Source organism: Chaetodon auriga, chromosome 1, assembly GCF_051107435.1.
Source record: "Chaetodon auriga isolate fChaAug3 chromosome 1, fChaAug3.hap1, whole genome shotgun sequence".
In the NCBI taxonomy this organism is placed as follows: Eukaryota; Metazoa; Chordata; class Actinopteri; order Chaetodontiformes; family Chaetodontidae; genus Chaetodon; species Chaetodon auriga.
The window spans coordinates 31342111-31365077 of NC_135074.1; the positions used below are offsets into that span (position 1 = coordinate 31342111).

Consider the following 22967-nt stretch of genomic DNA (forward strand, 5'->3'; position numbering starts at 1 on the left):
ACAGGATTTTTTTTTTTTTTCTTTCTTGAAGTTTAAGGAAGAAAATCTTAACCATGTTTTTAGTTACGATTATACTTGACTTCAAATGCTCAGTGTTTTAATGTCTGGTTCATCTAAACAATCACTCATGTTGGTTAAATATCTGAAATGATCCCATCAGCATTATTTTGTCTCCTGCTGTCAAATGTTAAATAATACAAAGTTAATCATGAACAGCTGCTGACAAGACATTAATTGCTGAGGGGACAAAGGAAATCTGTATTTATCTTCTTTTTCACACAGTTGCCTTTGTTTTAGAAATGGTGATGAAGGCTTGAAGAGACTGGGAAGTTTTTGGTTCAAGTGCTTGAATTTGCTGTTTAAAAAGCTGTGCAGACCGTGTGTATAGTGTGTGGTGCAGATTGTAGTTTTCCATTCATGGATGTTTGTCGACCTCGTCGAGATTAAACCTTTTTATTTCTCAAACTCTTTGACAGCTTTGTTCTGTGTGTGTTGACCAGCGGTGCTTCAAGTGCTGCATCATAACATCAAAGAAACAATAACAGCAACGAACAAACTGCATGCCTACATTACCCACAATGCAAATCAACAGCCGTCAGTTCAGAGACTCAGATGTGTTACGTCAGTACCAGCCGGTGGTGGAGAGTAAATACATTTACTCAACTACTTAAGAACAAATTTGAAGTACTTGTATTCTCATGTCACTTTCTACTTCTACTCGACTACATTTCAGAGTGAAATATTTAACTTCACAGCATTTATCTGTCAGCTTCTGTTTACAAATTAAGATTTTGGCATAAAAACACAAAGATCTTCTGAAATATGATGTTTTATTATAAATGAGACTGTCAAACATACAAGCACAGCTGAAATGATTAGTTGATTAATAAATTAGTTAAATATGAACTATTACATTTTTGTGTGAAAACATTTTACATTTTACTGCACTTTTAAATGCATTTTCCTGATTATACTTACATACTTTCACTAAAGTAACTTTGTCACAGTCATACTTTGACTCATACCAGAGTACTTTTACAGTGTGGTGTCAGTATTTTTACTTGAACAAAGGCTCTGAATACTTCCTCCCTGGTTCTGGTTCATGTATCCTGCAGCAGAGGTCTGATTAACTCTTTCTAACTTCCACTTGTTTCATTTTCAAACTTGTCTTCACCCATCTCTGACTCAAGTGACATCACTCAAGGCCATTTATTAGACTTGGCACAGCTCCCTTTGAAGCATGGTTACTCAAAATGCGGCCCGCGGGCCAATGACGGGCCTCTGAAATATTTTGTGCTGACCCGAACGTGGCATGAAATATATACATTACATTTTAATCATCCATTTCAATATTTTCAATAACCTACATTTTAATACTGAATATTATATAAATATTTCGTAGCAATATCATCTGTCAGTGGTGAAAACTTGTAGGAAGCTACTGGTTGCATGACTAGTAATGCCTTTTGAGTGTTGTCGGAATTATAAATGCTAACGCTGTTAGCTAAAGTGCTAAAGTTAGTGATTTCTGTGAAGAACTCGTCACTTTAATGTGGAAGTGGGGACAGAGGAAGAGATCTTCAAACAGGTGAATTTGGTGCTCAGTGTTTTCTTGCAGCAGCTTCATGTGTTTTCTTGTGAGGCCTTCGATCCTTTGCTGCCGTACGACTGACGCTCAGATATTAAAACCTTCAGATTGCTGCTCCGAAGCAGAACATCTGACGTTTCTTTCTGTGGCCTTGTAGGAGAAGAAATCAGGCCATGGAGCTACGACGTAACTCCACGCTGGTCATGAGTCAGAGCTCACCAGCTCACACGGTGGCATTAATCCTGAGCGTCACTCGTCTCTTATAAAACCATGTGAAGTCCTCAGACGCAGTGAGAAAGTGTCTCTTCTGTCCCTCTTTGTTCAGTGGACACTTAGCTTCGCTCTGTGATCACAGCTGTACAGCTCGTGGCAGCGAACGCTGCAGAATAACGCCATTTATTACACGCCGAGCTGACTGTATGTGCTGTGATGTGTGGAGGAGCATTGTGCTCTTCAGACTGAGCCTGACTTCACCACCTCCTCCTCCTCCTCCTCCTCCTCCTCACAGGCCGGTCAGTCAGTGCTGAATGATGTGAGCTGCTGAGGCAGAACAGGACTAACGTTACCGCTGTCATCTGTAAACCTCCAACACTGATGTCATTTCCCCTGAAGCCCTTTAGCAAATTCATGATCTACTGTTGAAAACTTTTTGCTTGCTGCTTCCAGTATTTTTAATAGAATAATAAAAAACAATTATTTCCTCTCCTAATAATACAGTGGCTAACCGAATAAATTAATTGTTAGACAGCTCTGTGAGGCTGTACTTAGATACAGGGGATCTTTAAGCTAAGTGCTAACGTCAACATGCTAACACGCGCACAGTGACAATGCTAACATGCTGTTAGCAGGTATGTTTGCTCATTAGCACTAAACACAAAGTTTAGCTGAGGCTGATGGGAACTGCCACGAGGTCTGAACGGATCTGATGAAAAAAACAAAGTTAAAATTACATGTTTGACCTGATGATGGCGCTAAATGAAAACTCAGAGCATCATCGAAGTTATCAATTCACCCAGAGGGAAACATGAACGTCTGAACCAAATTTCATGATAAAAAATGTGAAAATATAGTTTGAACTTTACAGCAGCAGGTAACGTGCTTTGTAAATATTTCATATGCAGTAATGTGACTACAGCCACGACTCTGTGTACTTTTGAGCTAAATGCTAACATCAGCAAGCTAACATGCTTACAATAAAAATACTCTATTAGAAGTATAAATCCTGCATTGAAGTAAAATTAAGTAAGTTTAATCAGGAAAATGTGCTTTATTAGTTTGAAAGTAAAAGTACTGAGTGCAGTAAAGTGTCCCCTGTGTCTGTTGTCCTCTTGTCTCTGGTCTCATTAGATTATTGTGTCTCCTCATTCATGTCAAAGCAGGATGTTCCTGTTGGAGTTGGTTGAGGTGGAGCTCATCTTCAACTATGTTGTAAAGGACTCAAACTAATGATTCTTTTTTATTCTGGATCAATCATCAATCGATTGATCATTTGGTTTGGAAGCATTGTGAGAATAGTGAGAAATGTGGTCTCAATGAGCCCAAAGTGACGCCTTCACCATGTTTGTTGGTCCAAAGATCCAAATTATTACAGATTCATTCAGATCAGATCATTCAGAAGAAAAGCAGCAAATCATCCCAGAAGCTGAAACATCAATGATTTTACAGCAAAAATGACTTAAACTAATATCAGAATAGTTGCTAATTAAATTTTTTATAATTTAATTTGTGATAAAAACATCACTTTTTCTAAGTTTTGTGTGTAAAAATCTGAATTTGTGAAGTAACTAAAACTGTCAGATGTCGTCAAGTAGAAAGTGGCATGAAAAGAAAAGATTCAAGTACAAGTACTTCACATTTGTACTGAAGTGTCCTCCAGTACTCGAATACTTGAGTACCGTCAGAGCAGCCGTGTTTTAACCCTCCGAGGCCCCGCGATGCTGCGGTGCTCTGCGGGGATTCAGGGGTTAAAGGAGACACTGAACTCGTTAATTCCCATATCTGCCACACGGTGGGGACCGGAGGAGACCGTCCGTCCTCCGCTTCGCAGACTCGCAGCTTTGTTGCTCCCGTCGAGCAGGAGGTCACTCAGTCCGAGCAGCAGCCCGCTCACAGCGCACACAGGACCCGCACCGGACCCGCACCGGACCCGCACCCGCAGCTCTTCTCTCCGCAGTTCAGCGCAGAACACGTAAGTAACCTCCAGCTCCTTAGACGGAAACTGCTTCTTCTTCTCATTCACGCTTTTCTCCCACGAGGCGCGTGCGGCTGCTCGGGTGATCGGGTGGAGGTTGATCACCTTTGTATCGATTGATCGGCTCTTTGTGAAAACGGTCCCGCTTGCAGCAGTTTGATGAGTGAACGGCCTGATGATGTGGCGCCGTGCGGATGATTTATGTATCTGACTCAATGAGCTTCACCTTCACACCACTTGTTTCTCTGAGAGCTGCTGAAGTTCGACCAAGACTGAAATCCTCGTTTTTCCACATCTCAGGTGAACAGTGCTTTTCATCTTTGAGAAGCTTTCAGAGGAAAATCCAACAAACCCGATGTGAAGATTGTCTGAGTGACTCAAAGTCTGTCAGGACTTCATTAACGTGTCTGAACTTCTAAACTTCAGCCTTCCGCCTAAAACAGCAGTTTGTTGCGTGAGATTTGGTGCAAACAGAAACTGAAGTTGAAGCTGATCAACTGTCGGACTTTGTCCCACACTGGATTTTGTACTCACACGTTCACAGAGCTGCTGGCAGATATCAGCTCCTGCAGGCTGATCCACTTAACGTCCAATGTCTGAAACCAGTTTTTGATCATTTTCGTGTCCTAAAACTTTAAAGGATTCAGTGATTTTAAAGAGTTTTATTCCCCTGAGGGCGTGAAAGCGTTTCAGTTCAGTGGATTTCGGCCCTCTGTGTATGTGCAGTTCAGCCGCTCTGTAATCTGTTTCTTTAATAAAGACGCCTCCAAAACGGTCCTGAATGAGACCAGAAAACAGGCCCAGATTAGCGGACAGACTCTAAATACACAGGAGTTTGTGTTAACCTGGTTCCCTTTGTCAAACACTCTAAACTTCACTCAGTAAAAATCAGCCTCAGGGATTCAAACTGGTTCTGAAACAGCAGAATATCATTAAAAAAGCTACGATTAATGATCAATAATCATCGATTAGTTCAATGTTCTGTCTATGAGGGGAAATTCACAAGGACAGAAATAAATACAGAGAAAGTAAGAAATTAAATATTTCATACTGGTACTATATGAAAACATTCCTGCTGACACCAGGAGGCGCTCTCACCTGAACGTCAGCAGGTGTTGTTTTTGGGGAACTTGCTGAAACATCAGATGCATTTCTTCTTCTTCTTCTTCTTCTTCTTCTTCTTCTTCTTCTTCATCATCATCAGAAGTTTGGCCCCAAACTAATCAATTATCAGACTTAATTTGTCGTTTGTCTACAAACTGACAAACCATAAACACAGATTCAATAATCTCCGATCAGCTGATTTCAGCCAATAAATGAGCCTGGTCGATTGGTCGGTCCAGCTCTGGGTCATGTGACCCCTCTGCACCTGCCTGGCGCTGACTGAATGAGGCTTTTTGTTCAGACTAGCTCTGATCTCTGTAGATCTTTTTGCTTTGTTGCACCTTGAAGCTGATTTTTATGATGTTGGCCTTCATCCATCCAAACCAGCAAGTCCTGACACTGCAGACGCTGGGATGGTTGGCTTTTGAAGCCATTAATCAATTATCAGCACAGTGCCATCAGTTAATAGAGTAATGGCTCCAGCCCTGAAGCCTGAGGGGACCTTCATCACTCAGCATCCAGCTCCTCTTCTTCAGAGCTTTGGACTGAGCTGTGGGCCTGCTGTGTGTTTACGAGGACCGGTCTGTGTTACAGATGGGAATGTGGGTCAGCGCTGTGCATGGTGGCATCACTGCTCAGTCAATATTTCAGCGCCGTCCCCCCTCCCGTCCCCCCTCCCACCCACCCCCCCCTCGGCTCTTCCATCAGTAGATCTTTTCCTCAACATGTGAGGCAGTAAATCAGTTCAGCTGCAGGTCGTGCTTCCCTCTCCAGCATGACCTTAATTACCTTTCCATTCACCAGGAACAGAGGAGTGTGTCTTGTAGAGGGGATTATGTCGTGCTGGAGTTAGCAGCTGTTAGCGGTTAAGGTTTGGACAAGAAACCAGAATGTTTTCGGAGTCTCGCTCAGGAGCTCAGTACCAGTTTGGCTGCATTCTGTTCAGTTTAACCCGACACCCAACAGTGGAAGATGAATTCAGATCCTTTACTGTGATAAAAGTACTAATACCACACTGAGAAAATACTCCACTGCAAGTACAGTCCTGCATTCAAAACCTTACTGAAGTGAAAGGATTTAAGTATTTGTAAAACTCCTCCTGTAGCAGTGAAGTGTTCCTGTCAGAGTTTTTCTATCTGCTGTCTGTGGATTCATGTTCCTGCTGCGTTCATGTGTTTGCTGCATTTTACTGCTGTAGATGTTTCAGCTCCTTGAACTACTTTATATCCTGTCGGCTGCTTTAATCTACAGTGATGCATCTTATTCTAGAAGATCATCATAGGTTTGCAGCGTGGCCATCTTGTGAGAACCACGTATCTCCAAAAAGTAACGAGCTCAGAAAAACAGGCTGATCCGAGAGGCTTTTTAAAGAGTTTATTGAGCTGAAGAAGAGGAGAATTTTCTCAAGAAGAAACTCTTCATCCTTCAGTTCAGCACAAACAAACATCAGCACATCTGGAGATACATGCTTTTCACAAGACATCTGCAAAGTAACTAGTAAGTAAAGCTGTCAGATAAATGTAGTGGAGAAAAAAGTACAATATTTCCTCTGAGATGTAGTGGAGTATACAGCTGCATAATGCAAACTAAAGTACCTGCAATTTGTACTCAGGTAACTGCTCTTAGTTACATTCCACCTGCATGTTTAAAATGTACAGACACATGAAACAGTGTTTCTTTGTGTGTGTTGGTGGATGAACATCCTCTGAAGTGAGTCGCTGGGACTCATCCACAGCGAGTCCATAACCTGTTTACCCTGTTCAGTGGAATTGCCCTGAAGGTAATTACAGTTTAAAAAGGTTGAAACAACGTGAGCCGCTCACATTTCTCCTCTGCAACAAACAACAACTGAGTTCAGCTCACAAATTGAAGGGTGTTGCCGTCAGATGAAAAGTTAGTTTCATGAACCAAGAACAGAACAGTTAAATCGTTCTCACAGAGAACCTTCTAATCCTTAGAGGAACCAGTCTGGTGATGTTCTACATGTTTAGTGTTGTCAACAAGCACTGGATGCATCTAATAACAGGTTCAGTGTGTTGCAGCCTGATGGATCTTCTTCCTCTGAGCCACTGACCTTCATTAAAACACAACATTGAGCCTCTGTTGTTCCTTCATCACCATGAACACACACACTGTTGTTTATTCTTACACACACACACACACACACACACACACACACACACACACATACACACACCGTCCTGCTGCCACAAACACTCATTACAGCACCACATGGGGATTCATCCACTGCTGAAAATAGTCCCAACAAATGCACCATTTCCTCCTTTTTGAGCTGTTTCAGGGAACTACTGAGTTTGTTTTTCTTAAATGTATTTGTGAGGTGTTTTGAAGGGTTGGTATAGCTGAGAGGTGTAGTAATGAGAGACGGACCAGCACGTTGTTGGTTTTGGTCTGTTTCATGAGATTTTGACCTCAAAGATGAAACTACAGCCTCATCACAGCCTCATCCTTTCACAAAGTGAAAAAATAATTCTTATGATTCATTTCAATTAATGACACGATTCATTTCATCATTATGTCTGTAAAATGTCACAGAGTAGTAAAAATCTTTTTTTTTTTTTGTCTTCAAACTTATTGTTGCCTAACCAAAACCCAAAGATATCCATCGCACCATGACAGCAATCGTTTTGTCCCCTCGTACTGAATGTTTCAACACTGCTGCTGATATAACATCAAATTTAGAGAGTGAGCAAGTTCGAAGGCTGAAAGAGACAGGCCTCTAATCACTGATTATACTTCTGTTCTGTGCCATGAAAGCACCAAAATAAGCATTATTTAACAGAAGTGCATGAAAAATGAAAGTGCTACAGGCCGTTAAAAATAGCAGGTGTGGACACAAAGGCAGTATCGGATGGCGTTTCCAGACTGAGATCCTGTTTTAAGACCAGCTGTAAATGTGGTGAAAGTCACATTTCAGTCTGCAGCGAAACAATAATGAGGCTCGACCTCCAGCCCTAAAATCCACTAATTTATCAGCAACGCAAATTAATCTGCAATAACTTTGATTATGGGTCAACAGTTTGAGTAATTTTTGAAGGACGAGGTGCCAGCACGAACGTTCTCGAAGTCCAGAAACCGTCCTGCACACGGTCGATCGATCGATCACATGGACTCGCTTCATTTAAAATGACAGTTTGAAGGATTGTTTTAGCTCTTTCAAAGAAAAAAATGACAACAATTCACCTCTGAAGTACTCAGATCCTTCACTTCAGTAAAAGTAGCAGTACCACAGTGAGGAAGACTCTGCCGTGAGTAAAAGTCGTGCCGTGTCCACTGTGAGAAGTGAAGCTCAGTGTTTTGGCTCAGGTTTGTGTAGAAACAAAGCGGAGATTTCTTCCTGTTTACATGCTTCATGTTGTGGGAGTGAGTTTGACTCTAAACAAGCATGAGATCTGAGCCACTCCATGTTCCCACCCACCCCCCTCCTGCTGCACCGTGGCCATGGAAATCGGCACAGCTTGCTCCTTTCAGCTGGGCGGGATGGAGCGGTCTGGGAGGCCCCAACTGGTTTTGCCACCGAGCGGTCGGTCATTGAATTAATTATGGTGGACGGGGTTCACTTTGTCTCGCTGCTTTTCTTCCAGCGAGCAGCCGGCGTCCTCAGAGACGAGTACATGTACTTAGATACTTTTCACCTCCGGTACCTACAGTTTATCTGAGGGCTGAAGCAGCTACATGATTACTTGATTACCAGCAACTGTTTTAAAAATTGATTAATCATTTTAGTCTCATTTTAAGCCAAATGTTATTATTCTGTGAGGATTTGCTGTTTATCTTTGTCCTCAATCAGAGTAAAACTTTTCTGTTTTGAACCTCTGCTCAGAAAAACAAGTCATTTAAATACATCAACCGAGAAACTGTGATGAGCGTTTTCGACAATTTTTACATTTTATGGACCAAATGATCAATCAATCAATAACCAGTCGTTGATCTTTTAACATCTCTGGTCTATTGGAAGCCAAATATTAGCAGATCAAGCTTTAAGTGGAGCGTTTGTTGTCATTTAAATATTTGCAGATTTAGTTTTTACTTCCACCTCAGTTTTTTTTTTTTTTTTTTTTTGTCAGCTCGTGACTGTGAGGTGCAGAACGGGTCTTGAAGCTCAGGATAGCTTCACATTGTCTAAACGCAGCTAAAAGGCGTGTCGGGTGTCTCTGAAAACAAGGTCTCACGGTGAAAAAAGGCCATTTTCAAACGGCCGCTGTAGTTTTATAGTGAGCAGGAAACGTAAGGCAGGAGCGGCCCGCTGTGTGTCGAGTTTCCCCTTTTGTTGCTGGAGAGAAAATTGTGTCTGAAAGCTGCCATTGTTAAGAGGGACCCTGAGAGGGGAGAGTGAGGGGGAGTGTGTTATTGAAAGAGTGTGGAAGTAGGGTTATTATCAGGTGGGGAGGAGATGTGGAGGCTGCTGTGAGCGTTTTACCTCCTGCGAACTAGAACTGCAACGATTGGTTGATTTTATTGACAGAAATCAATTGATGATTACTCACAGTTATTTTTCAAGAAAAAATCCAAACATTCGCTGCGTAAAACATCTCGAATGTAATGACTTTCTGCTTTTCTCTGACTGCGTTTACGTAGTAGCGTAAATGTTAATGAGTCCTGATGCGTAAGGACGTAACAGGAACACACCTCATCAATGCAGGACGTGGTGATTGTTTTGGTACACCTCATCAATGCAGGACGTGGTGTTTGTTTTGGTACACCTCATCAATGCAGGACGTGGTGTTTGTTTTGGTACACCTCATCAATGCAGGACGTGGTGATTGTTTTGGTACACCTCATCAATGCAGGACGTGGTGTTTGTTTTGGTACACCTCATCAATGCAGGACGTGGTGTTTGGTTGGTTCCAGCTCACCAACACTTGAAAAACTGGAGAGGAGCACTGATTTATGTAGATGGAGTTCAAGCTACTTTTTCATCTTCATAAATGACTTGTCCCGATCCGTCAATCTCAACAGTTGAAGCCCGAACATGTTTATTAGCTCTCGACACAGTTCTGTTTTCTTAGCTAGCTGTTAGCAAGTGACATGTCGTTACTGTGTACGAGCCCTTTGACCTTCTATCAGAATGATGTTGGCAGTAACGAAATCTGAGCGCAGGTGGACAGCTGGACACTTGATAGACTCAGGTGTGAACGGTGATGTGTCTCCACAGATCACGCATGTCAACAGCAGGTGTAAACACGGTCTTTGTCATATCTGATAGATCTTTATACTTTAAACCCTCTTTGATTGCATGGCTGAAGTTTGACTTCACCTCAGCAGCAGTGTTGGTTCGCTCCTTGGGTGGTAGGCCAGTGAGGGATTTCATCCATGGTGCTGCATTAGAGTCTACTGGTTGGGTTGGAGCTCAGTGACTGGTAGAACTGGAATGATGGCTTAAACAAATTACAACCTTGCTACAGAAAATCATAGTAGAATCTGTAATTCCCCGTAAACCACAGCTGAACTTTAGAGGTGCTGGTGGGTGTATTTTTTAAACTTTGGACTGAGAGGCTCGCTGTTTCCCTTTGTATCCAGTCTTAATGCTGAACGAGTGACTTTAGCTTCATACAATATAAACAAGCATTCCTTAAAGAGAGAAAAAGCCTTTTGTTTGACAAACACCAACAGCTTCTTTGAAGCCAATATGAAGTTTTAAATGATAAACACCAGCAGAAGCCTCTGATAAACACTTCGGTTGTTCGTCCTAATACGAGATTTAAATTTCCGGCTACAAATAGATTCTGAGCTGTTTATGAAAAGGACAGCGAGGGACGAGTGGGAACAAAAGAGTTTGTTGTCGCTGTTGTTGCCCCACGCACCTCCTGCACATTTCTGCATGAGTCAAAGAGTGTGTAAGCGACGTGGAGGAGATGTACGACTGACGCTGCACACACACACACACACGCACACACACACGCACACACACACACACACACACACACACACACACACACACACACACACTCAATGCAAGACGCTTCAGTCCCGTCTGTCAGATGAAAAACGCCTCACAACGCCGACTTTCACAGTCCCAACCGTCAGAAGAGCTTCAGCAACACGAGTTCAGCCCCTTCATGAATATCAGTACGGCTCCAGCTAACTATTATTTTTATTATCAATTAATCTGTCAGTATTGTTATACGTCATAATCTTCATTAATTCATTAATTGATAAAGTTGTGAAACATGGCCAGGGGAAGACTCTAAACCCAGAGGTCATAGCAGCAAACCCTCAGATTTGAGAAGCAGGAACCAGCGTGTTACTCAGAATTACTCAAATGATTAAATATCCTCAAAATAGTTTCCAGTTTTCTCTCGATTGATGAATCCATTAATTGACAAACTGCCGCAGCTCTAAATTTCACTCATTTCTTGTCAGCTTTAACGTTGCCATTAGTGCCATCAGTGTCGAGAAGTCCCTTAATTTTGAACAAAAATGCAGGAAATTCGCTGGTTTCAGCTTCTCACATGAATATTTGCTGGTTTTCTTTTTCTGAACACTTTACAGTGTAAACATGTCAGCATGGACTCCACTACTTTCTGTTTTTACAGAACAAATGATAAATATGAATATTTCTAAGGAAAGTGATGAGTCATCATTAGTTTGAGCCCTGATCCAACAGTTCATGTCTCTTTCAAGACAAACACGAGGCAGATTAAGACTTTTAGTGGAACATTTGTCGTCATTTGAAGTTGTAACATCCCTCTTTTGTTGTTCATTTTTTTGTATTTGTGTGTTTTTTGAGGACAGACAGTGAGACAGTGAGTTGTCGGGTTGAGTGTGACGTTAACTGATACCGTGGCTTATAAACAAAAAGAAGAGAAGTTTGCCAGGGAAAGCGTTTATGAGGGATTATCTCCAACATGGGAAAAGGAAATCAGAGTGTGACACAAAGCAGCTCAGGACAAGTGAAACAGAAAGTTGATTCATGGTTTCTGTGATGGATTATTTCACTGTGTCGACACTTTTTTCATCCCTGCAGAAGGAATGAGCAGCAGCTTTTGGCGTCTTGTGAGATGATGTCTGCAGCTGATATCTGACTAAACAGGAAGACTTAAAGGACCAGTGTCTCAGATGTAGATCTGTTGGCAGAAATGGAACAATCACCAGTTCACAGTCACCTGAAAATAAGAACAGTTGTGTTTTCACTTGCCTTGAATTAGTTCTTTATCAGAGGGAGCAGCTCCTCTTCCACAGTCGGCCATGTTGCACCGCCATGTTTCTTCAGGAGCCCAGAACGGACAAACCGAACACTGACTCTAAAGAGCGCCTTTCCCGTTTTTAGCGAGTGTCGCGGCCTCTGTAGGTTCTCACATGTTTCCTGGAGTTTTCAGCTGGTTGCACCCTCTTCATTAGACACTGCTGAATCCTTCACACTGGTCCTTTAAAAGAAAGAGGAGGAAACACAAGACACATGTTGACATGGTGGATATTTTAAACAGATGGACACGACGGCAGACTCAGCTGCATTTTCTCTAAAGTGCGTGAAAACAGAAACCTGCTCTCCTGCGACACATGCATTTTCCAAGAATCAGGAGGCTAAAATGAGAAGAATGACGTATCAGTACCTGAGAACATGCAGGGAGGTTTGATGACTAATATGAACACTTGGAGGAAGCTCAGATGGAAAATAATAAGCTTCCTCCAGACACCAACGACAAGGGCAAAGAGAGGAAACGTTGACCACAAATTGGAGATCAGACTCCCACCTTCTTAACCTAATATGTTTGATTTTTATGTATGTAAAGCTGGGAATGTGTGAAACCGGGGAAATACTGATGTTAAAATGCAATATTGTGTTGAAATTTTACAGCAATAAGGAGCTGACGTTAAAATATATGAACACAAAGTTGAACAGAAACCTGCTCTTTGGTTTCCTCACTGAGTCTCATTCAGCACCAACGAGCTCTGTGTCGTTGTGCCTGGTACAACCAGAGGCTTTAGGAGCAGCAGGAGGAGGAACATTAAAATGAAGGAGGGACGAACAGACGGAGGAGTGGAAGGGTTTATTTATTACAGCTCAGCATGAAACCAGAAGAGAAACGAGAGGACAGCTACATGATACAAAGGCTTGTCAGTGCTGCTTCAGCCTGTCGGGGCTGTGAGGTTCACGATTGGTTGCTGAATCTCAATAATCTGAGTTTCAGATCCCCTGTTTTTGGCATTGCTGGTGACTGAAACCTGATTCCCAAAAATGATCCATAAACAATTTTGTATTTGTTTTAGCTAAACTGTGAGTGTAATTCGAACAGAAGTTATTTGTCTCTTATTTTCGGCAGCTTCAGGTTCATCACCACCTCCTTCTGCACTGAATACGACCCAGATTTAATAACTGTGAGGGCAGACCTCCACCCTTTTACAGGAGGTGTGTTCATTTTAATGATATAGAAGAGGGGCTGTCTATGTGCTGGTTTTCTCTGATAATCCGACTGACGTGGGTTCATTTTAAAATCACAGTTATGCAGAAATAACCATATTTCTCCTTTGCATCACTGTTGCTGGTGACACAGGAGTGTTCAGCAGTTAGAAGAACACGAGCCGGCAGCGTTTCATGTTTTTGGAGTCCGTCTAAAATCTGGTCGGACTTTGACTCTTCTCAGTCTCGACTTCAGTCCTGCTGCCAGCTTCCTCTTGCTTGTCATGAGAGTGGTAATTTAGAAACTCGTCTGGTATAATTAGTGCAACACTTCGGCGCCACTCGTGTCATGTCAGATGTCTTACGTCCGGATAAAATCCTTTATGACCCTCAGTTCGCACAGAACTGATGACGACCTCTCGGGACTTTATTGGCCTCCATGAAAATCAGGGTCGTCTCTTCTCTGGTCCAAAGGGTCACGCTAATGTACCTTTATTTGAATTACAACCCCTGTTTGACTGGTTAACAACTAAACTAATATAGCTTGGCATCTTTCATGACCTGTGTGATGAGAATCCTGAAGAAGGAGGGACAAACGTCTGGGAAAAAGGATGTAAACAAACATGGCGTCTGAAGCGTGTTGCACTGGGTGTCACAGATCCACCTTGTGGCACCAACAACATCATTCCTCTTTCCTCATGAGGCGTTTTCACTCCACGTCTGATGGGTCGGGCTGTTATCGGGATGATATCGTGTAGTCTGAAGGCAGAGTTCGATGCATTCGCTCTTTTTTCCATGAAGTTCCTGAGTGTGAACGTGGTCTTTGGCTCTCAGAGATCAAACTCCAGAAAGGTCTGGAGACGCTGTTCTTGTCTGCGCTCGCAGCAAAGAGCTGCTCAGTCTCGCTCTTGTGTTGAAGTATTTTCTGGTCATTGTGTGGCTGCATCACTTCAGCACACAGCAGTCAATAGCGAGCTGTGTGCTAACTGGGACTGGTTCCCTCTGACCTCTGAGGCAGGTCAGAGTGGACAGACAGCCCAGTTTCAAAGTCTGTGTGAACTGGGTCAAAACTTCAGACGACACAGATTCGACCTGCGCTGCTTCTGTTTGTGTCCAAACATCAGTTAAATAACATTGTCTGCGTTCTCGGCGGCACATTCATGACACATCCTGCCGTCCTAATGTTCTCCAGACCGCGTCGAGAGCTCTCCGTGGGAATAATTAGGATAACGTCTTTCTATTTTTGTTCTTCAACTTGTTGCACATTTTTGCACAGCAGTGATTTTTGGTGTGAAAAAGTAGCTGCTGTGTTTTATATAAAGGATGTTTTAGAAAACTTTCACATTTGACATTCAGCAACTTGAGGATGATCAGTAAATTGAAGCATGATGTACATTCCTGAAGCAGACATGTTTCTGTTCATTCAGCAGCTGCAGCACAAAGTGGCTCCGTGGCACTTTCACATTTAACAGCACAGAAATGCTTTTGTCATGTTTACAGCCTCTGGGGAAACCTTGATGGCACCAAAGTATAGTTGAATGTAATTTAAAGGATAAGTCTGGTGTTATTTATATATTTTCCTTGTCAACAAACCCATGAAAAGACCAAAACCAAAGACGGTTAGTCTTGTGTGTATTTCTAAAGCCTGATCTTGTTCCTTTGTGCCGCACAGCCCCATTTTTTTTTATCCAAAAACTATTAAAACCACATCAACGTGGTCCCTCAAACAGGCAAATTCATCCCCACAGCTTTACCAAACGTAGTGGTGACGTAGTGATAACTGATAGTCAGTGAGCTGCGGCTACGGCTACCATGATAGCAAGCCAGGAGCATGCTAGCGCTATTCATTCACAATACCTGAGCTTCTTTGTATTTTGTCTGTACTTTGCTGTTTATTCCCCATTTTGCCCTGAGGATTTTACACCATTTAATCCAAAAAAGAGATTTTTTGAAGAGAGGGGTAGCAGCGTGTTAGCTGAGTGGCTAACGGGACAACAGATTTAGGCAGTTTATTCAAAAAACTATTATAGTATTTGTACGTGGTCACACCAGTAAAAGACACAGAAATTAATCTGTGAGTCTTTGGAAAATATTTGCCATTGTGGTGACCACTTGCTTGCAGAGTTAATGAATGACTGCAGCTGGCGAGCTAACTGCTAACACACTGGCCAGCTTGGCTATCACCAATGAGTCAGAACATCTCTCTTTAGCTTCTAATGAGCCTCTGTCAATATTTTGCAAACTCTGGAGTTTTGTTCATCGTTTTGTTTAATAAACAGTTGCTGAAGAGGGAAAATGTCTGCAAACATGCATCTGTTGAGCGGTAATGATACTCTGACGAATAAAAGGGTGACACACGGCTAATAAGCTACAATAGCTTCATCCAGTTTAGACTCTTTGGTTAGAAAGGATCAGATGTGCAACAAACCATGGTGATATGTAAGAAATGCAAGAAGACTGTAGAAGGGGACAAAACAACAAAGAATCTCCACAGCAGAAGCCCCCAGTTGAGCACAAGATGCATTAGCCCAGCATAGCATCGCAGAATCTTTGGCAAGCTGTATTTTGTCGAATCATCAAGAATATCGTTACCGCCTGAAATATCGTGCCAAATTATCCATCCTTAAAATTGAGACAGTTTGCTATTGGTCTGTGCCGTGGATTCAGGAAAAAAAAAAAAAAAGATTTTCTTCCATCACTTCAAGAGAATCCACAGATTGTTGTTGCATTGAAACTGGTTGATGTAGTTTAAATGCTGGACTTTTACTGTGAGTAGAGTCGATCCAACATACGCCATCTTTTGTCTTTAAATACTCAAAATGTGGATTAAATCTGCAGCTGAAAATAGTCCTTAACAAATGCGCCATTTTCTCTTGTTTGGGTAACGTCTGTTAAAAACTGCAGTGAGCAGATGTTTTTGGAAATGGAGCCCTTTTTAGAGGCATTTTAAAGATTTAAGTCTTCAGTCGGGGCCAATGGGTTCGAAGCTGAGAGCCAGAGAGTATTGAGAGATTTAGATATTTTCGTGGGATTTGTTGACAGTAACAGAACATAGAATAAAGCCAGTCTTATACCGTAAGTTTGCATAAAAATCACGTTCTTTGCTTTGACTTTTTCTTCATGCGTCTTTAGTTTTATTCCTTTCTACAGTGAAATCCTCACCCAGCAATTTCCCCGAAGTTTAAGGCTTAAAAACAGAGCTGAAGAAATGAAGTGTAATTTGGGGTGTCACTCTTAAAGTGCAGCGTCTGTCCTTCCAGGCTCCTCTGTATCAGAGGCCGACCTGGTCTTTGTTAAGGTTTCAGCGCGCTCTGTTTATAGTCTGTAATACCTTCCATCTGGCTTTGCTGCGACCGTTTGCCAAAATGTCTTTCCTATTGCATATTCTGTTCCCTCTGTCATCCCTGCAGGTGCCCCCCCTCACCCTCTAAACTGGCACAGGCAGCGTTGTAACAGTAACCCATTTACAGTGATGGGAATGTGGGTCGGGTACACGGGCGCTGCGCTCACGCTGCAGGGCTTCAGTGCCAGGAGGAAACATCGAGCCCGGTCTCCATATTTCACCCAGATTTTCATAGATTTATTGGACAGTAAGAGGCCATTACTGTACAGAGGGGAAGAGGAGGAGAGGAGTGATGGCTGCAGGGAGGAAGGTGGAAACAGCAGAGAGGGTCAGATGCTGCGTTCATGTCAGAGTTGGTTTTCCGTAAATATGAGCCACCGCACAAAGGGAGGAAGGTCATCCACATTTTGCTGGTGGTGACATGGAGTCAGATGCATTTTTTGTTTTTTTGCTAGAATTTTATTCCTGATTCCTCACCGTCCAATCAGCACCTGAGTGTTGTGAAGGTTGACTGTTGGTAATTTTATCCATAACAATGAATATTTTAGAAATATTTGACATATAAAAACTTGATCTGAAACTGGTACCTGTAGCTGTCGGTAGATGTAGTAAAGTACAGCATTTCTCTCTCAAATGTTGCATAAAATAGAAATATTCCATTTGTACTCAAAGACAAGTACTTACATTTGTGCTGACGTGAATGAACGTACTTTAACTAACTGGTTTACTGCTCTCTTAAGATGGACATGGAGGGTTAAAGGTTGTAGATATGTGGCCTCTAATCTGCAGATATTAAAAAAATACTTTGGGTGGATGTTAAATTAATCTCCAAAGGACGAAATAATGTCATTACCTCATAAATCTGCAGTTTGATGAATTTAAATACTTTCATCTGCCTCGACTGTACAGCTCATATTACTCCTGTTACAGTGATATCGAAGTATTGATTCCTATAAATGTGTATGGATCTGGATGAGAGCCAGACGGTCAGAAAGCCTTTGGCCTCTCCTTCTGTGCTCAGAGATTGAGGTTGTGATTGTACTGGTTTTGCGGGTGTAATCCTGCAGGATTTGAGCCCCCCCAGTCCGGATCATGATCAGCCAGGCCAGCTTATCCACAGAGGTCTGTGACTCTATAGCATCTGTCACCACTCGTTCACATCACGCTCATCCCCAAAGCAGATCTGGATCCACAGTCGTGCTCTGCGCCCATACAGAATAACTTCACCTGATGTTAACCTGTGACTGTCTCCTGTTTACAGATCCAGCACCATGGGGAAAGGCTGCATGACGGCAACCAAGTACTTCCTGTTCCTCTTCAACCTCATCTTCTTTGTGAGTGTTTTGCGTTCTACCTATTGTGTAATATTTCTGTTTTTAGTGGCCTTTCTTGAGCTGTAGGCGAGCACTGTTTGAAGCTTTGGTTCTTCATTTCACACTTAGACAAAAACTTCTCAGCCCGCCCATTTTATCCGCTTTAACTAGGTTGCTAATTAAGCTAACATTAGCACTATTAATTGGTTGAAACTGCTGTCTGCTGCCTAACTTTGTAATGTTTCCAGCTGACTGGGCTTAAATGTACATTTTTGAAGGTAAATGAAATCACTTGAATGTGTACTTTATACATGTATAAAGCACAATATGACATCATCATACTCAACGTGCGGTTAGCGATGTGGAGGCGATGTTAGCGGGTGAAATTTGACCCTTAATTATAAATCAAAGCTGCATCATAGGTACCTACAACAGGACTCTGATTAACTTTTTTTGATTTTAATATTACCTGTAACCCTACAAGCTAATTTGTTCCTGTTTTGGGCCTTAACACCAGGTTACAACTGCCGACAGCAAGCTAGTTAGCCGGACATGCTAACGACAGCGGCATTGACTAATACAGACACTGTTTAATCTATTTCTTATCGTCCTCTTGCTCCTTTTTGTCTTTGTTTTGGCAGATTTTTGTCTTTGTTTTGGCTGACGTGTCAGTTGCAGTAAATATTAGTGAGGTATTTGAAATTTGCTAACGTCCTGCAGCTTCAAAATTCAAGAAGAGGAATTATAATTGAAAATAGGAAATCAGTGTAAAAGCATATTTTGGATCTTTGTGTTTTCAGGTGTTTCTTGCTGTACATTGGCAGTAGACTGCAGCTTTGTGGGCAGCTTGAAGGGGCTAGATGTCACCCTTTGGTTCATGTCTCGTTCTGTGTCTCTGGGTTTTAATTACAGTACAGATGAAGTGAAGTGTTTGTGGCCTAGTTACCAGGGTGATACTCTCTCTCTCGTTTCCTCTCTCTCCCTCTTCTGTGGAAATGAAATCTGTGATCTGAGGTTAAGAGGCTCTTAGCGGCCTCACATGCACTGTGTGCGTGTGTTTGTGCTTATTCCTATTCCCACCTATGAGAGCCCAACGTATGAAGATCTGCTCCAGGCATGTTTATGCTGAATGTAAAACAGTGTACTTTGACTAATAATGTGTTTCTGTTATGACTTTTCCACAAAGAGAAGAGTTTTTACTATCTTGTTAAAATGCTTCTAATTACATCGTCTTCTTCCTCGTTAAAACACCCCGAACTTCTTCACAGACTTCCTTTGGTTCATTCTCAGGCTTCAGGTTTCCACATCACACTCGTTTACGTTGAATATTGGACCAGGATTGGCTTCCAAAATCTTTGTGATGTCACAAATTCTGCTCGACTGCCCGCCTCTTTAAAACTGGATTTTCAGTGAGCTCGGAGAAACTTTCCACTGTCAACAGACAAATACGAAAGTGAAAAGATAGAGTGAAACTCTGCACAGCGACGCTCAAACATTCAACTGTAAGAGCGAGAAAATCCACATTTTTGACTGAGAGGAACTTCAGACAGTTTGTATTGAACATTGTCATCTGGAACTTAAGCCCAGTGTCTCGTGTTACTGTCCTTTTCTAAAATTTGAGTGACCTTTGAACTCATGATTTCAAGTTAGCAGATATCACATTACCGTACTTACTGTATGGACTTTAACCACCTCAGAGGTCATGACCTGCATAAAACTTTTTCTTTTTTTTTTTTAAAGAAGAAGGTAAATTTTAGCACTTGGGTCCTTTTTATTAAGCTGATATGAATATTTCAGACTAAATTTGACTATTTGAAGGACATGAAGTCCTTGAGCCTTGGACTTTCACTGCTGTGAGACTTTAAGTCTTTGGTTTTGACCTTGAAAATCCTGGAACGATAAAAGATTAATAAGAGGCAGTGACACGGAGGCATTGAAGTGTGTCAAAACCTGTAAAAAAAGAAAAGCTGCTAATAGAGATGTAACTTCATTGGTTCAGACTCCTGAAAGACTTCTCTCCACTTGATGTTTGAAAACTTGGACTTGAGACTTTGACCAAACGGCTTAAGATGGACTTTGAGTTTTGCAGGTCTGTGCTGGTGATTAGACAGGAAGTCTTTGTGTGTCTGTGTTCTGGACTTTAACCTGAGCGTCTGGGGTCTGGAGTTCGGTTTCATTCCCTCTTTCTTGTCGGTGCTCTCAGTTATCAGCCTGATTTTCTGCTGCTTTAACTTTAACTTTAAAAATGTTTTCAATGATGAACCATCAGGAGGCTTTTGTTGTGAGCAGCTATTGGAATTGTTTGTCATATTTATGGAGCTATTATACAACAAAGACAGATTTAGAAATCAAAATATGGACATTTTGGTGCTTTTTATGTTCATTAGATCAGTTTTAAATACAGGGAACAACTAACAAGCTAAAACAGACACGGCCAGATGTTCGATGAAGACCTGCAGACCTCCAACGCATCATCAAAACCTCTGCATCCACTCATCAGGACTCAGCTATGCTCAATACACGTTAAAGTCTGAAAGCACAAACTGGTATCCAGCAACAGCAGACCAGTATAACCAGAGGAAAACCAATCTGAGAGCTGAATGTGTTGTTGATCAGCTGCTGTCAGTGAAGATCCTCACGAAGTTCATGTGTTACAGTATGAAGAACATGTACAGTGTGTGTGGAGTGTTTTTATGACCTGTGTGTGTGTGTGTGTGTGTGTGTGTGTGTGTGTGTGTGTGTGTGTGTGTGTGTGTGTGTGTGTGTGTCCTCCAGCTGTGCGGGGCCGTCATCATGGGCTTTGGACTGTGGCTCCTCCTGGACAATCAGAGCTTCATCGTGGTCCTCAGTAAGTGCTTCTGTCCGCTTTAATTGAATTTTCCTTGCAGTGAAAGTGAAGAACGGACAAACTGAATCGTTGATCCTCCTGATGGTCGTTTGATGATGATTAATTTCCTTCATGTGACCTGATTCTTGTCACTCGTACGTCCTCAGAGATGAGTTGTGTTTATCGCTCTGCTGGACGTCAGTTTTCAGTGTCTGTTGTCGTCGACTTACGACGGGATGAAAGCCTCCGACGCAGCTCTGCTGGCTGGATCTCAGTGTGATTACGACTAAAGCACAAACAAAACACACAGCCAATATGTTTTTTTTTTTTTTTTTTTCCAGTGAACCCTTTACACGACTCCACTTGTAGAGCACATGTAGGCCAATACAAATGGAGGCATGATTAACAGGCTGGAAACAGGCCAAGCTGTGGCTGCAGGCTCACAGTGTGTGAGCATGTGTTTTTAAGGGTGTGTGTGTGTGTTTGTGTGTGTGTGTGTGTGTGTGTGTGAGAGAGAGAGAGAGAGAGAGAGAGGCAAAGAAGAAAACCAGGCAGCACACATCAGGCACCACAAAGATTTTATTCTCAACTGTAGATGAAGCCGAGTTGCAGGCAGAAGTGTGAGCTGCCGTCACTTCGCTGTGCTGCTAAACCTGCATGTAACACTGAGATATATGAAAAAGATTTAACTTTTTAAACAGCTTTGCTAAGAAATCTGTCGAGCAGGTCCTGTAAAACCAGTTATTTGTTGAAATTAAACCCATTAAAATTAAGGTTATAACATGCGAAAACTAAGAATAAGATTGGTGCTTTTAATTGTTAGCTGCTCCAACAACAACCTGAGACTTTGCCAAAACTGGAGTAAAAGTCATGAAACCAGTGAAACTTAACTGAATCTTTGTTATTTTTAAATCAAGTTTCCATAAAGACGTCACGATCTGGTTATGTGGGCCCGATGGTGATCCGTCAGCATGCCGATTTCTTGCTCGCTCGGTCTTATCTTTCCTGGTCGAAATGATGCATCTCTTCTGGCTACGCTGCAAAAAATCACATGGTTTAATGAAGTAATTCCTTCAGGGTTCAGTTAGCTTCAGGAGGCGATTAGCTTAGCTTAGCACAAAGAGTGGAAGCAGGGGGAAACTGCTAGCTGTGCCAACACCTCTAAAGCTCAACGACAAATTAGATTTTTATTTATTATGCTCTACTATAATAGTAGATTATTAGCTTCACCCTGCAATACAGAAACTGTGCTGCTACATATTTGCATGTCTTCAACATGGATCATAAAGCTTTTCAGGATCTTATCATGTGTGAGCCATCAGCTGCGTTTAAGACTCTTTTTACACGGTTCTCATTCCAGCTGGAGATTCATGACACTTAACATTAATTAGCTGCCTACATCTGATCGACTGTTGTCATTTCAACCCTTTCTGTTTGAAACTAAAGACTCTTGATCCAAAAATTAGGCTACGCTGAATTTTGTTGGTAAATCTGTTGCCGTTCTCAATATAAACTGCACACGTGTCGTATTAGGAGCAGACGCAGCAACATAAGAAGTTTAGGCACAAATAGTTTTTATATTTTCTGTTTATAGTCACATTAAATAAACACCTGTTAATTAATGAGCTTTGGAGCTGTTGGCAGGTGTATTTTTAACTAAAAACCAGAGCAACGCTAGCAGTTTCCCCCTACTTCAAGTCTTTATGCTAAGCTAAGCTAACCGTGTACTGACCCCAGATCTGTATTTAACACACAGACACGAGACTGATATCAATCTTCTCACTCATGGAAAGAAAGCAAATAAGCCAATTTCTGCCCAGTTTTCCCTCTGAAGTGGTAACAGTTGAAGAGTTTATCAGCCTGAGAGAGAAGAGACGAGCAGTGTCAGCGAGACAGAAAGGCTCAGAGACGACTGAAGAAATATAGACAGACATTGAGCTAGTGTAACAGAGAGACAGCCTGTGTGTGTGTGTGTGTGTGTGTGTGTGTGTGTGTGTGTGTGTGTGTGTGTGTGTGTTTCACACCAGCGAGCGTCACTGAGGACATTTGTCCCTCGTCCGTGGCCTCTCTGCAGGTGTCCTCCCCTCAGACACTGGGCTCTTTCTGCTCCGTCCAGCATCAGCATGCATCACATCAGCCCAGTGCGCTCACCGCCTTACTCATCACTACACACACTCACACACACACACACACACACACACACACACACACACACAGAGCCACGCACTACATCACCGGT

The 22967-nt window shown here is 42.2% G+C and overlaps 1 protein-coding gene across 1 annotated transcript in view; it reads left to right on the forward strand.

Moving 5' to 3' along the window:
• Positions 1-3479: 3479 nt before the first annotated feature.
• Positions 3480-22967, forward strand: part of LOC143323202 (CD82 antigen-like) — a 28645-nt gene continuing 9157 nt past the window's right edge. Inside the window, exons 1-3 of the mRNA XM_076734921.1 lie at positions 3480-3776; positions 17850-17922; positions 20677-20749. Of these exons, the coding sequence (XP_076591036.1) occupies positions 3523-3776; positions 17850-17922; positions 20677-20749 (400 nt within the window). The 5' untranslated portion in view covers positions 3480-3522. The remainder of the gene's footprint in view (positions 3777-17849; positions 17923-20676; positions 20750-22967) is intronic.